Source organism: Macrobrachium rosenbergii, chromosome 8 (genome assembly GCF_040412425.1).
Source record: "Macrobrachium rosenbergii isolate ZJJX-2024 chromosome 8, ASM4041242v1, whole genome shotgun sequence".
NCBI lineage: Eukaryota > Metazoa > Arthropoda > Malacostraca > Decapoda > Palaemonidae > Macrobrachium > Macrobrachium rosenbergii.
The window spans coordinates 14,541,351-14,558,850 of NC_089748.1; the positions used below are offsets into that span (position 1 = coordinate 14,541,351).

Consider the following 17,500-nt stretch of genomic DNA (forward strand, 5'->3'; position numbering starts at 1 on the left):
CGTCAGACTGATTTTCAGTACCTTCCAAGAACCCATCAGTTTCAACAACCTTCTTATCAATGTAATTTTCGGCTTAGTTCATTATCAAAATGTCTTCCGTCTCATGTCTGCTTCACTTTCGGCTTCTCCTCAAATGGGCATTGTGTTGCTTGGAAGATTATGAGGAAGTTATCTGAATAATAATAATAATAATAATAATAATAATAATAATAATAATAATAATAATAATAATAATAATAATAATGCGAGCAACATAGGATAATTAATCAAGAAAGGTGCGTCGTCTTCACAAAAGTAATTGGAATAAATAAACGTAATAACTGACGTTGAAATAAATTGCAACCAGGATGATTACAGAAGGAAATGTAAAGGGCTCCATATATATACTGTGTATACACACACACACATATATATATATATATATATATATATATATATATATATATATGTGTGTGTATATTATATATATATGTGTGTATTATATATATATATATGTATATATAGAAATCATCAACACACAATCACATGTGGAACAGAAATAAATTTCTGACTCACGTCGGGATCGAACCCAGGTCTCTCAGGTGGAAAGCAAGGGCGTTATCCACTGGGCCACACAAGTCTAAAAGAAGTATATATGTGTGTGTGTTAAAAATAAAGCTTTGTGACTTTTATGATATTACTTTTATTACAAAATAGCATCCTATAGATATTCTTTTTAAAATCTGACATGGAATAAAATAACTTGAAAATAGCGCAGCAAAAAATAAATAAAGAAAGAAAATGCCGGGAAAGGTAATTGACAGACAAGAATTAAAAAAAAAAAATCTATTCGGAACCCACAGAACACTGTAAGCTTCCATACCACGCAACTGAAGAAGCACAGAAAATGCTGTAACCGAAGACTACTGTAGAAAGACTCACAACATACCTGGTAGGAATCCCAAGACGGCAGCGCGAGAGACCAATATTGTCACAGCCGAATTCTCTCACACACTGATCAGCGAGGACTGCGCTTCCTTACATCAATCCACTGACCTCGCAGGGTCCTCTTACTTCCCTTCAGGCATACATACATACATACATACATACGCAATTACACACCCACAATGCTGGCCACCGGCATTTTAAGTAACCAGTCAGGTACACGTTATCATTACATGTGAGATGGTAGTGATTAGATAAATGCATGTTATAGGATTATTATTTATTTATTGGAGTTTATAGTATTACAGTAAATGCATTATTAATGATTCAAAATAGTCTAACGCATAAGAGCAAATTTAGGGCATGTTAGAGAGTCAAAAGAATCTGAAATACCTACTCACATATATTCATATTACATGTGGCCTTTTTCGAATCACCAGTATGGAGAAAGGGCGCTGGTGACTGGTACAATACATGTACATACACTACCAGGATCTAAGCGATGACAGGCAGGGCAGCCGATCGAGACTACGGTCTACCCCAAAGCCAAATCAAAGTCCTTCAAAAGAAGGCATCGTGCTTACCCCATACAAATGGGAAAAAAGCAAGTTAAAAGAAGAAGAAATATGGCTTCCGCTTGGATAGATCTAATGATGGCCTTTACTGTATCTTACTGCTGTCTGGTCATTTGTATTGAACCTCAGAGGATCTTTTCATATCAGTGTTACTGGCTCTTTAAATTCTTTTTTGATATTTTTTTGTCTGAGCACTTCTCAGCTGCCCTTTTTGACGGAGCAGCATTTGTTCGGTGAACAATTCAGTTCATCCACCCACTCACTCTCCTCTTTTTTCCATCCATAACCTTCTTCCCTCAGCGTCTTCTGTTTCTGTTTTCTTTTTTCTCTCTATTCAGACTCATGATATTATACTTCGTCTTTTGCTTCCCAGCTCTCCTGTGTCGTTTGCACTCAGCCTCCAATTATTCTTCTTCTATCTGTCATCTTTAACCTTGAGAGCATACCTTAATGGGGATCCCACAACTTCCTCAAGGTTAGCGTATCCAAGATATGGTTCCTATGTATTTTCTGTCGCTTCTTCGATTCTCATTGATAGAAATGTCATCCTGCCTTCCATTTCGGGTGTTCAGCTTGTTCAGACAGCTAAACTTTTTCATCTTCCTTTCAATTCTGACATTTTTATGTTGGCCTTATCCATCTCTGTTGGGCATAATTCTAGCACATTTCCAGTGCTTTCTTTGTCTTTCGTTTCCCTTCTCAACAGAAGCGAATCGAAGGCAAACTGACTGATCACTTTCAAATTTATTACTACTTGAATATGTCCTTCTCTCTACTGTAAAAAGTTAGCTCCGTCTTTCTTGAGGTTACTGCTTCCGTCACTGTCCGTTCCAAGTCAACGGAATAGTCATTTCTGTTCCGAAAATTTGTGATTATCACACTGCGGTGTCTAACAAATATCTTCTCCCCATAACAATGCTTTGGAATTTAGTTTCTTAAAATATTCTAGCCTTCAAGTGGAAATCATCCAGTCATTTTTTACCGGTAAAGATCCAGTATTTTTCCTGACGCTTAGTTTTATCATGACTGGACTGGAAAATGGTAATGTGGCTGACTTACTATCTGCATTTACAATAAACACGTGTACATACGCGTGTGGGGACTTGTGTATGTATTCATCAGGTGGATTCGCCCGTTATATGACTTGCATCTACAATAGCAACGTAAACCTGCTTAAACCAGATAACGAATGGCTCAGGTTTGCAGGATATAGTGAAATTATCATCAAACAACGTGCGGTAAATGAGACATGAGTGTTGTTTAGGGGACTTTCCCATGTCGGAAACAGGTAGCCATTGTTTACCAACGGCATAGAGTTTCGTGTCTGCATTTCATAGTATTTTCAAGCCTGTTTATCTCATCATCGACGGCAGCACCATTTCTTTGCAATGCCTGAGCAAACCAAGGGCGCTTGGATAAGCCACTGTTCCGTAAATTCTACGTAATTTAACTATTCAGATCGGATGTTCTACTTATTCCTCCAATTTGAAGGTGTCAAATGATAATATAAAATATAACTTAATACGTCAATAATGTTAGAGAGTTCTGAAATGATTGCTTAGTAGTTTCTGTAAAGCACACATAGAACAATGTTGACCACAATATTTCATGGCAAATATGAAGACAAGGTATAAAAGAAGCTCCCGACATATATGTATACATATTTGCATACATTCTTTATCTACATCAATACGTTTCCCTTAACAGTAGGTGGCTCTGGAGAAAGAAACCAGGCAATGGTCATTGCTATATTCATACTTTAACTGTTGAATTGGGGATAAGCCCTACGTACACAAAACTTCCACAATGCTAGCCTCTTTGTATGCCTATACGAAAGCCACATCGGCAGGACTACAAAGCCCCTTGCAACACTGCATCATTCACCTCAATCTTGCACTCTCGCTGGCACTGCCTGGATACAAAGGTTCTTCTTCCCTCTCAAACTGCATCTGTCCAGCAGTTTCCTGGTTTTCCTCTCTTCTCTCCTTCTTAAACCTCCCAATTATATACTCTTCTCAACCGTTTATTGTCCTCCATCCTCTCCGTATGACAAAACCATCTCAAAACACCCCGATCCACCCTTTCAACTGCATTAACCTTTTTACCAATTCCTCTTTGTACCTCATCATTTTTTGCCATTTGAATTCTACTTGCACAGCTTACATGAAGCAAACGGTTCATCTTAAAAGTTATCAATTTTCTTTCATTTACATTCATCAGCCACACTTCACCACTATAGAAGAGAGTTGACTTAATGCTTTCATCCATTCCCACCTTGGCTTCCGTTAGACTCCATGTTCCTCCCAATCTTTTAACACCCCACGACCTTCTACGTTCCCCTTGTCCTGTCACTCACCTATTCTCTCATCCTTCCATCACCCATTAGAATTTACTCCCAAAAACCCCTGTTCACATTAACTTTCACTTTTTCTTGCAGGTACTTTCCAACTCTTTCGCTAAGCTGCAGTTTCCATTGTCCTTAAACAGTACTACATCATCTGCAAACATTAGCTTTGCACTTTATATATATATATATATATATATATATATATATATATATATATATATATATATATATATATATATATATATATATAAATTTATATATTTATATATATAGATATAGATATGTAATATATATACTTATATATATAATTATATATGTTTCCTCTTTGGAAAGGATGGCGCTATGAAGATGCTTTCTTCCAATTCCTCAGCAAGTCTTTAGAAATGAAGTTGCGAACCCCACGCTCTTTTTCTCAACACATGCTGGCACTTATTGACAGTTGGGTGGACTGGTGGGCTCTAGGACAGGAGCGAGCATTGGACGTAGCAGACTTGAGCGCAGAAGTTACCAGTCACACACATATATATATGTATATATATATATATATATATATATATATATATATATATATATATATATATATATATATATATATATATATATATATATATGTATATATATATATATATTTGTGTGTGCGTAAGCGCGCGTTTGTGACGAAGGAAAGTGAATATTTTCTCGGCCATTCTCTAGAGAGAAGGTCGGTTAGTAAATGTAAATGACCCCGCACGGGGTGATTTCAGGTTTTCTCGGGGAAATCAGTGTCACACTGATTTCAGTGTTAAGTGAAGAGTGATATTAATACTGACATTTTTTGGTTTTCTATAACAATTAATGCCTGCTGGGGGATGATAAGATGGCCGAGGGTCAATGGAAACTCTTTAGCGAGGAAGAGCTACATGTCTAATAGTAGTATGGGATATGACTGATAGACACCATACAAATTGTACACAATGAAGAAATTACTAACAGTGAATGTGTATGTTATTCAGATCCGGATAATGATAAATGCAAAATTCTTGATAAGGAGGGATGCCCAGCCCTATGAAAGCCGATAATCAGTTCAGCGGTCCGGTTAAACTATTTTAATAATAATAATAATAATAATAATAATAATAATAATAATCATAATAATCATCTTGATAAGGGGGTAACAGCAAAACTCACGTGCCTTGCCAACCTCTGCCTTATCTGGATGACCTTCGTCAAATTCGAGTTCTAACTTCCGTATTACGAACGATTCTTGGGCTCGGAAATTTTGATACAGCTTTAAAGCTGTTTCGTAACCATCCTGTGCCCTGAATTCGAAATGTGTAGCCATCCCTCAAAACAGTGTCTACTCAACCTTCTAGTTCCTCAATGGACGAATCGGTAGAGTTCTCGGCTAGCACTCTGCTGGGCCCGAGTTCGAGTCTCCGGCCGGCCGATGAAGAATTAGAGGAATTTATTTCTGGTGATAGAAATTCATTTCTCGCTATAATGTGGTTCGGATTCCACAATAAGCTGTAGGTCCCGTTGCTAGGTAACCAATTGGTTCTCAGCCACGTAAATTAAGTCTAATCCTTCGGGCCAGCCCTCTCTAGGAGAGCTGTTAATCAGCTCAGTGGTCTGGTTACACTAAGGTATAATTTTTTTTCCCCTCAATCTCCTTGCTTATACGGCATTGCTTTGGAGATGTTAAACGTTCTTCTAATTTCTCCTATACTCTTTCTGTTTATTTTTGGTTTTTGACACCATCCTCTTCCTTACTTCCATATCGCAATTAATGTGATGACAGTAGGATATGAGAAGATGAGACTCAAAGAATAGGTGAAGCAAGTGAAGGAGGAGGGTTTCTACAAAGAACATTTTGTGACAAAAGACCCGTGTCTATGTAACAAAGACCAAGTAGAGTAGAGGAAGAAATCTTTTAAAACAACAACGAAAAAATTCTAAACGTACTCAACAATTAATGATTACTAAATGTGTAGAAGATGAATAAGTTGTTAATTTACTAGTGAATGTTTAATTAATTAATTAATGAGGAAAGTGTCTAGCTGACTATACTTTCAAGTAAAGAACTGAAACCCATGACCCTTAAAGTGTACAGTAGAGAGGCTATGGAAGAGACGAGATTTAAAACAATTGGTTAAATGGTCACCAGCCGTTGTGAGGCGCCGCGATATGGCATTTTGAATAGTCCAGCAGCTATTAATTAATTCTTCGACTATTGCGTTTTTTGGGCAGAAATATGGCTCTGGCTTCGCGGTGACAAGCGTCTCAAAAATACGAAAGAAATCGAGAAATTCAGAGGGCATCTTGGCTAACAAAATCTACATTAAGCATCTCATAAGAGTGACCAGGAGATTCTACATATATATTTCACCCTAAAAAGGCAATAATCGTATAAGTACTCGACTATGTTGGTGGAGGTGGGTCTCTTCCAGCTAGAGTTGTCGACTAGCACTCTGCTAGGCCCGAGATCGCGTCTTCGGCCGGCCAATGAAGAATTAGAGGAATTTATTTCTGGTGATAGAAATTCATTTCTTGTCATAATGTGGTTCGGATTCCACGATAAGCTGTTGGTCCCGTTACTAGGTAACCAATTGGTTCTTAGCCACCTAAAATAAATCTAATCCTTCGGGCCAGCCCTAGGAGAGCTGTTAGTCAGCTCGGTGGTCTGGTTAAACTAAGGTATACTCAACTTTCTATTAAATGTATCTGAATTCGACAGATGTAAGGAGGCTATGTACTGTATGGGCGGAAATAGACTTTTACCTTTCTTCATGGCCAGGGAATTATCGTTACCTCGTGATGATACACCGACCCGAGATCGAGTCTCTGTGGGCGTCAGTATATCTTCATTTATCTTCAATTTGGTGCTGGCTTTGTAGTGACAAGCGTTTCAAAATATGCAGCAATCGAGAGCTAAGAGGGCTTTTGGTTTATATATATATATATATATATATATATATATATATATATATATATATATATATATATATATATATATATATATATATATATATATATATATATATATATAGATAATATATAAAATGTATATATATACATATATATATATATGTCATATATTATATAAACAAATGATTCTTAAAACAGATGCAAATAGAGAGATGCTGTCTAAAACGAAAAGAATCCATGGAGTATTTTGAAAGGTTTGTGCAATGTGTATCTGCCAAAGATGCAATAAGGGCAATTAAGAGGTTGAAAAATGAAAAGCCACCAGGAGTCAATGGGATTTCGGATGAGTACTAAGTCCCACGAGAAGAGTGTGTGTGTGTGTTTCTCTACACTTCTCTTTCTTTAAGTTAGGCAAGCCTACTCCTAATGATTCTGTAAAAGATGTTAGTTTTAATCTGGTAGGTTGAACTATATCAGTCTGACTGGCATTTCCGGAAACAAGATCTTTACACTACCTGTGGGTATGAGTGTGATGAATTTATTGATTTTGAAAGCTGCCTAATCTGAAACATCCTTTGCTTTATTTTCGTTGCACCACCAATGGTAATGATGATAAATTTTCAGAAGTAATACCGCGTCACTATGTAAAAAAAAATAATCCTATATTTTATTTCCGTCTTGGACTGTAAAGGAAAACGCGTCAAGATAAGTGGTTCAAGGGAGATTCCTTGGAAGAAGTTTAATATAATATTTAAGACGAGTATCTCTTATAACCTTGATTTGTACTTATCGCGGCCGATTCTCGAAGGTCTAGACTAGAGAAATTGGTGTTTGTTCAGTGATGCGCGTCTGGCTCACGAAAAGTTCTCATGTAAACTTTTAATCACGTGTATACAAACACACACATATATATGTCTTTAATTTTACTTAAGAGAATTTCACTTGGTATTTGTCATTTTCCAAAGCCTGGTAATTAATACACATGTGCATGAAAATATGTCTGGGTACATGTGTCTATGTTAATACACACAAACACACACATTATACATATGTATGTATAAATGTGCGTGTAAATGTATATGTAAATATGTAAGCATGTATGGAAATATATACATATATATGTAGATATGTACAAACACAGTTTAAACTTTTTCATATGTATACATATATAAAAATTAAGAAAAGGACGTATGTTTGTATCAGGAGTTGAGGCTCCAAAAGGTGTTGCTGTTTTTATACAAGAATTAATTTCTAAGAGAAATGGAGTTATGGGATATGTATATGTACACACACACACACACATATATATATATATACACATATATATATATATATATATATATATATATATATATATATATATATATATATGTATATATATATATATATATATATATATATATATATATATATATATATATATATATATATATACATACATACATACATACATACATGTATACATAATATATATATATATATGTGTGTGTGTGTGCGCGCATGTCCGTATATTAACGAAGATACATGTATACAGACATATTATCAATGCACGTACGTATCATTTCCCATGCTCCGGAATCTGACAAATACCAAGAGAAATTCTTTTAAGTAAAAGTACAGACAGATGAAACATGAACTGTGCATGAACCAAGGTTAATCAGGCCAGCCTTTATTGATACTGAATGAGGATTATTCCTCTCAGTGGAATTAATGAGGGTGTGCCTTATTAATGTCTGCCTGCCTTGCAGAAGAGATGTGTATTGTGCCCACGCCTGAAGAGCTGTTATTTGCAACAATGTCACACTGTATTTTGAAGTTAAGCTCTGATGCAAGCACACACACACACACACACACACAGTAAAGTAGAGAAAGCTAGACTACGGCTTCCCCTTAGGGATAAGACTCAAGTATAGAAATGTAGAGTCAGGGTATTACTTTGAGCACAAATAAAATGCAAAATTAAACCTCTCTTGCAAGCACGAGGAAACGACGGTCTTCATAAGCATCCCGCTAGCTTCTGTTAGATCCGTGACCTGGGCATGTCAAACGTTGTGGATTGATATGCCTTCTAAGGGTAACATCTGAAAGCTAGCCACTACTCAACATCTGCAGAAGCGCACGTGGCACACATTATATATATATATATATATATATATATATATATATATATATTATATATATATATATATATATAAAATACATATATAATATATATATATTATATACACAAATATATATATAATTGGTGTAATCGGCAGCATAGCAACCAATGCGATGTTTTTTCTTTAAGATAGGAAAAATATTTGTTAATGGCCCATACAGAAGAGGACCATGGCTGATCCGTGTCTTTGCAGTTAAAGTGTCAAATGCTAATTCTAACATTTGAAATAATTTCTGCACATACCTCTACAATCCACTTTGTCGATATTATGTACGAGATAGTGCTATTAGTCTGACAAAATAAGATTCATTATCCAAATGCATGTTTTTTATATTCTGAATATATATACATATATATATATATGTACACATATATATATATATATACATATATTATATATATTATATATGTGTATATATATATTATATGTATATATATACACATATATACATATATATGTATATACATATTTATATATATTACGACTGGTTAGTGTCTGTCTCTGCATATTACTGTGTAAAAATGCTTGTGGTATGTTTACCTCTGCGTAAGTTTTTGTGCGTTTGTGTTTATGCACACCCGCGCGTGTTGTTTGAGTGTATATATTTGCCTAATTGTAAAGGGAATGACGGAGAAGAATGCTATACTTTGAACACGTAGTTGATAAATACAACGCCAATGGGAAGATTGCACTTTGCCTGGATATCTTCTTTACAGTTGGCTGTAATTGTATTCAACTGCTGTTTTCTCACACTGGAGTGATAAGAGGGGTAACGGGCGTAAAAAGGTATTTTCCAAGTATCGCTATCTGCATGGATTTGCGTCTTATAAACTACGTGTTAAGATTGCACAGGCTTATGTCGAGAAAGTTCCAAAATTAAACGAAACAGTATATATGACACACTGCGTGTTTACTTGTCGATAAAATGCGATAAAAAAATAGAGAATATATGGAAAACTCTCGAACAGTAGTTCAAAAAATGCTGTATGATTACGTATTAATGTAACTGACCTTTGCAATTAAACTGAAAAGTGACAATAATATTAAAGACAATGATAGTAGTGAAAACGTTAATGTAACAGATGACTGCAGACTTTACTTGCAACAATGACGATACCAGATAATACTAATGGCTATAGTGACGAATGTATCAATAAAATAATATTAGTAATAGATTAATGATAAGAGGTAAAATATATCTTGAGGGTGCTGGTTACATTAAGGGCTAACACAGTGATAGCAATGATAGCAGATAATAGTAATTATACTGGAGATAGATAACTGTGAAGACTATGACACTCATGATAATTAAGATAAAGAGGATAATAAATTTACTCTGCTCTCACGACATTGTTCTTTCCTTTCTTGAAATCGTCAGCTGAAAATCCTCAAGGACTATAAACCCAAGAAGGTTCCGAAGGAAAATCAGACTGAAGAGAGAGAGAGAGAGAGAGAGAGAGAGAGAGAGAGAGAGAGAGAGAGAGAGAGAGAGTTATAGGAAAAGGTGATAAATAAATGAAAACGGGGGAAAAGAAAATAAAAACACTTCACCTGAATTCAGGAGACGCCAGCGGAAAGCTGGAATACTAACGTCTTTTGAATTCAGGTCTATCGGTTTTATTTTACTTGTTACCAGAATTCGACTATGAAACAAACATTGGAGTAGGCTTTGGACACCTTCAAATTCACTGTCGTAAATTGGTCCGTTCAGAGCTGGATTTGGTATGCATATTTAAGTACCTCTAGAAGACGGCAGGAAAATTATTATAATTTAAAACTGCAAAAAGTTAAACTGGTATTGTACTACGGTTAGCAACATAATAATAATAATAATAATAATAATAATAATAATAATAATAATAATAATAATAATAATAATATTATTATTATTATTATTATTATTATTATTATTATTATTATTGCATAAAATTCTTCATATATATTTCATAGCTAACCGAAAAAGTCCTCGTGGATTTTATTCTTCATTCAAGGTTACTATCATTATGGTAGTAGTCGCAGCAGTTTTATTCCTTTCACTAAAGCTCTAGAAACACCATCATTTAGAGCTCACGCACGAAGCGTAATTTTGCCATTTTTTACAGTAACTGATGATTATAATGACCGTGGCTATGTCAGCAACTGTACGTGACTTTCGAAGAGAATGTACTGCACAGGTATTTGTTTACATTCGCCTAATAAAACAGCCGACGGAGTACTGGGAGATATATATATATATATATATATATATATATATATATATATATATATATATATATATATATATATATACATATATAATATAAATATATATATATATATATATATAATATAAATATACAGTACATATATATGGTCATTACAAAAAGACCAGCAGCCAAACTGAATTGGCTTACAGAGTAAATAAAAACTAAACTTGATATATTCCGCAATTATCCTATTTATAAAAGCGAAAAGTAAAAAAATAGAGCTTCATTTGGCCATAATACGAAAGATTCCAGCGAAAACTATATACATTCATAATTCTCTATTTTTACGTTAGACGTAAGAAGCTTAATCTCTCTCTCTCTCTCTCCAATCTTTCCTGATTCCCAGGGAGGTGCGTCCTCTCGTAAATTGCTAGAGTCAACGAAACATCGGCGTGAGAACTACCCCACCAAAAAGCAGTTTAACATTTATGAACGTGGCTGCTTAACAAGGAGACGAAGAACCGTCTGGGGTCTCGAGGCTGGGCGGGTCACCCCCGCCCGCCAAGGACATCAGCATCCCCCGAATCCTTCTTTCCTTATGAATGCTGGTGTCTGATTTCTCTCACACGGGAAGGTCTCTCTGACGACTTCCTATTTGTGACGGGTGGCTTCGTTCGCTGAGAGTCATTTTTATATTGATCATAAAAGTGAAATGAGTAACCGAAACAGATACGAATGATACGAAGAAACAAGGTAGCAAACAAATGAAATGAATGTAGAAATAACTGTGTCCACGTAAATGCTGACGTCGCATACGATGTGGTAATTTTAACGGCTCATACAGTTAAATCTAATCATATCTTTGGATCAATACATATATGTATATATATATATATATATATATATATATATATATATATATATATATATATATATATATATATATATATATATATATTTTAACTGCTGAATCAAGAAATGTAGTCTGTTGGTTTAGACGATTTCCTCTACAACGAGGATTGGTTCAACTGGGCCAGGTGAATGAAGTAGGCAAGGTCCGCTAAAGCCCACTGTATCACTGCTGACCAGTTGGTTCTTAGCCACGTAAAATAAATCTAATCCTTCGGGTCAGCCCTAGGAGAGCTGTTAATCAGCTCAGTGGTCTGGTTAAACTAAGATATACTTTTTAACTTACACTCATTTTTTTTTTTTTTTCATCTGTCCACCCGCCTGTGGTGCTCGCGCATGGTAACACTGCGCTTTAAATAGTTTCGCTATGTGTAAGTTTTAGGCAAATAAAAGGATATCTGGGTGTACATTTTACAACTGAAAAGTGTTTTAATAATTTACTGTATACGAATTACACCGTTAATATTCGAAATAGGATATTGTTATTATTGTTGAATGTAATAATAATAATAATTTTGCTACATAAAATCAATACATTATTGCCTGAAGTAGTGAACAGCTAGAGAAGCAATTTTCCAGCCACTGCGTCTGGCTGTTCCATTCGCCACCCCGAAAAGGCAGCTTACATTATAACGGTGTAATTCGAATACAGTAAATTATTAAAACACTTTTCAGCTGCAAATGTACAACCAGATATCCTTTTATTTACCTAAAACTTACACATAGAGTAACTATTTAAAGCCCCGGACGCAGTGTTACCATGCGCGAGCACCACAGGCGGGTGGGCAGATGGAAGTAGTAAATATGGTACTTGACAGTTACCTGTATGTGGTGGGTTAAAACTAAAGGGAAGAAAGAGCATGAAAACTGGAGGGCTGAACAGTGCCAATCGTCTTTACTGTGAAAAAAGTCGCATCTGTGAATACTATAATAGTATTTCAAATACACACATACATACATACACACACATAAACATGCATGTATGTGTGTGGGTGTGCCTTTGTATAAGTATATATACATACACACGTGCATGTGTGCGTAATGGAATATTACTAGTTATGTTGGCTAGAATCTACAAACACGTTTCCTTTTGTCACACAAAAATCTTAATTTCATATTCTCCTTACATTACCGGTTACGTCCCTTATAAGTCATCTCAATATTTCCAGCGAAATATTTGTAGAAAATAACTTTTGCACAAATGCACGAAAATCGAACTGCAACCCACCTGTTGCTCTGAAGATCTTGTCTCTCGAATTCCTTCCTAATAACGAGTGGGGCGTGCCGAATCCACTTGTCTAATACTTTACGAGCTTCTCGCACTTCTCATGCGCTTATCTTTCTCACTGGGTCGACCTCTCACAATATTTTAGTGTGAGCAACCAGCTGGTGGACTTGACTGCATTACATTAAGAACCCATCAGCTGTTTTTGCAATGATTAGATTACAATGGAGGATTCACATACAGACAGCCGTCTGTTGTCCATTTATCAGTGACTTTTTCTACGTATCCCTGATGCCCTGTACATCCCTTGTGTCACAATTATTTTTGTTTCATTAACGTTCATACCAGAAAAAAAAACAGCTTTTCCAATAAAGTTCTCCATTTATATAAGAACACGTTAAAACCATCAGATTGCAGTCGAAAGAGTATTTGCTGTATCACGCTCATTTCCTGAGTAAACCATAATTATAAATACATATTCTGAATGAGGCGTTAAAGGTCTGAGGCAATTATGGCAAGGAGTTAAACTAAGTCGCCTTTCACGCTTAACCAATTAAACCTGGCTGCTCTTTCCTCACGCACTAATCATTTGAGAATGAGCTGAAATCAGATCTTTCTCTTAATGCAAGTACATACATACACAGACAGACACATACAGGCACACACACAAATATATATATATATATATATATATATATATATATATATATATATATATATATATATATATATATATATATATATATATAGGCACACAAAAGACACACAGACATACACATTTATACATAGAATTTAGTGTCTAGTGGTTGTGACACTCGCCTACTTAGCGACGGAGGCTGGGTTTGAGTTTCGGGAGAAAACGGAGTCACACGGGGAGAATCCGTCAAACCTGATTGTATATCTCTATTGACCTAAGCAGCTAACCAGGTTCCTGGTATTTGGTAGATTGTTGCAGGTTGCAGCCGTAGTGGTCATAGGTAAGGAGCTAGCTACCTCATTCTAAAACACCAGTTGAGAGATGGAAATATATATATATAATATATATATATATATATATATATATATATATATATATATATATATATATTAAATCAGTAAGCTACAAACGTCCTTTAATATCCAATTCGCTCTACCTCGGAAATAATATATTTTCATATATATGTGTGTGTGTGTTTATGAACTTCCATAAAAGAAACATTAATATTTTGGGAAAATAATATCACATTTTCCACCAACAAATGGACAACACTTGGAAAGCTATAAAGTAAAAAAGACCGTTGTCTGAACAGAACGTAGACCTACCATGACGGATTTCCTACACAGGGAAAGAAAGGATCACGCAAAACTGTAGTGAACTTGCAACTTGAAGTGCAGCTGAGAGAATACTAATCGCTGCAACTTGCAACATGAGCTAACAACCATTATTCTCCTTCCATAGAGGAGGGGAGGAAGGACTGGGGAGGACGAGGGCGTGCAGGTGAGTAAAAGCTCACCGCGCATGCGTAGGTAGAGTGGGGAGGAGGGCGGTGATGAACGTCGAACGAGAACAACTTTTTGCTTCGAATTTAGTCTCGTAGGGTGAAAACGTTATCCATAAAAGTCGCCCTAAACCTTGACATTCCACCCATCCCGCCCAATCTTCGTTAAATATAGCAGCTGACTGCGCGCCACACTGAAAAGGGTTAAATAGGTGGGGTCAAAATTTGAGCCAAGATCACGCGCTGAAACAAAAAGTGCGGCAGAGAACTTCCCTGAGAAATCACTCCAAAAACATTGTGGAAATGATCGAGCTTTTTGAAGACTTCATGAGGAAGTGGTCGCGCGTTCGACCGATACTGTCAGCCAAAAATGATAATCATGCGCTAATTGTTCGAAATGAATGTACTTTCACCTCACCAAGGCCGATTTGGGGATGCATCGCGATACAAAACGTCGTATGTTCATCAAGAAGGAGGCCATTATTGACAGAGGATACATTATTAACCTTCAGTTTCTTGTGGGATTAGTATCAATTATTAAAGACTATGAGCAACAGCATATGTTTTACATTCTCTCAATAAGATCTATTTCTAAAATTATAATTTGAGTTCTGGTTCAGCGCTTCCATTTTACCAGTCTATACATACACACACATATATCTGTGTGTGTGTGTGGGTGCGTAATAGAAAAAAGACAAGTTATGAACTAAAACGTCAATTCACACCCGCGAATTTATTACTCTACTGAAGGCTGCGAACTCATCTTCTTTGTCTTCAGATTTTGTTAAATGGCTGCACTTTATCTCAGCAACACAGTCTGAGAATTTGACGTAAATTTTGCCGCAAAAAATAACCTCCAGTTCATGAACAACTTGGATGACTGAAACGGCCTTCATCAGGGTGGCTTCTCCTACTCAGATAATTTATTTACAAGGCCATCTATTAACAGCCCATTCATTTGCCAGTCTCTCTCTCTCTCTCCCACTCTCTCTCTATATATATATATATATATATATATATATATATATATATATATATATATATATATATATATATATATATATATATATATATATATATATATATATATATATATATATATATATATATATATATATATATATATAGGCAATAGACAAACAGGCAAAATGTCATCAGGAGATCCATGAGACAAAGAAGTCTTCAATGTTCTTTACTGAGTGACGTTTCGTGCAATTCTTTGCACATCATGGATTGCACGAAACGTCTCTTAATAAAGAACCTTGAAGACTTCATGTCTTATGAATCTCCTGATGATATATATGTGTGTATGTATATATATATATACATATATATATATACAGATGAGTTGATAGATATGTATGTATATATGTATGTATAGCAACAGTCTGAAATGTAAAATCAATATCGTTACAAATTCGAATCTCTCTCTCTCTCTCTCTCTCTCTCTCTCTCTCTCTCTCTCTCTCTTACGGAAACGCACATCCTGTTATCAGGGTAATCCTGTACCCATAACATTAGGCAAGAATGAGATATTTTATTATTTAAACATCAGGTTACATCACATTCAGATTCCAGTGGTTGGTCGCAGGATAACCTCAGTATAACACAATTGAATGAACCTGTCTCTCTACCTGAATGGTTTATAGACGGCATACAGTTGGATATTTTTTTTTAAATGCATAGGCAATGAAACTATTTAGAAAGAAAAGTAAATAAAAAAACCACTGCAAAAGTAAATAGAACGCTTTTGCCTTATTTCCACTTTAAATACAAAGGCCAGTGGGAGGAACACCTGTGTGATCTTTTCTAGGTCGAGCCAGAAGAAAACAGGTAAAGAATTAGAAGGAAAAAGGGCGAAGGTTATAAACCATGAAAGCGATTACTCTGCCCCTTGTAGAATTAAAGTTCATGAGAGTCAGGAAAAGCAAAACCAAATCAGGAACTCCCTTTCAGCTCAAAGGACTCGAGGGGAGTTCTTGAGTTCGTTTTGCTGAAATAGTACCAACAGAAGAGGGACAGAGAAACTTCACTGGGTTGGAGAGAACGAGTACCAAGGGAAGAGGCAAGGGCAAGGTCAGGGATTTAATGAACTAACTTTGATTCTATTCAGTCGTAGAAGGAAATAAAAGTGCCGTGAAATATTTTAAATTCTGAACACTTCGGTTTTACTTAAAGTAACAGGGCGATAGATAAAAAGAGTCGACTGGTCACCTTTCCATGGACTGAACTGAACAAGTGAGTGTTTACAAGAGGAAGGGAAAGTGATGCATTGGAAGATTAGTTGGAAACGATGGCAATTCACAGGAGCCAACTACTGAGCAAATTACAAGAGAAATTTTACAGGAATTCACAGGCATTTTCACGAGAGCAGTGAATATTTGGAAGGAATCTGGTTAGAAGGAAATAGGAAGATCAAGGTCTCTGGAATTGCAAAAAGAAGAGTTAATTTAAACACAGAACGATGAGCGTGGCCTTTTCACTGACAGAGCAAGTCATAGATTCATCAATGCCATAAGGAGAAAGTTGAATTTGCTGTTGTCAAGAACTTCATCGACAAAGAACGAAAATGTTTCCAGACGAGAAGAGACTGGTATATCAGATTTACTCTTGATGCGAGAAAATCTACTTTGAACTGGCAGATATACGCGAATTGTGAGAAATGGCTAAAGGTTCTGCCTCTCTCTCTATGATATATATATATATATATATATATATATATATATATATATATATATATATATATATATATATTTATTTATATACTTTATATATATATACATATATATA

General features: G+C 35.5%; 1 protein-coding gene across 6 annotated transcripts in view; it reads right to left on the reverse strand.

Annotated features, from left to right (window-relative positions):
* Positions 1-17,500, reverse strand: part of LOC136840610 (centromere protein V-like) — a 60,735-nt gene that overhangs the window by 10,458 nt on the left and 32,777 nt on the right. The window contains exon 1 of one of the 6 annotated variants that reach the window (XM_067107312.1): positions 14,535-14,626. The exons of 2 other annotated variants lie outside the window; for them this stretch is intronic. In XM_067107312.1, the coding sequence (XP_066963413.1) occupies positions 14,535-14,537 (3 nt within the window). In that variant the 5' untranslated portion in view covers positions 14,538-14,626. Of the gene's footprint in view, positions 1-555; positions 615-928; positions 1,054-13,235; positions 13,540-14,534; positions 14,627-17,500 lie in introns of those variants that run through there. 3 more of the 6 variants (XM_067107314.1, XM_067107313.1, XM_067107315.1) reach the window with 3 other exon arrangements.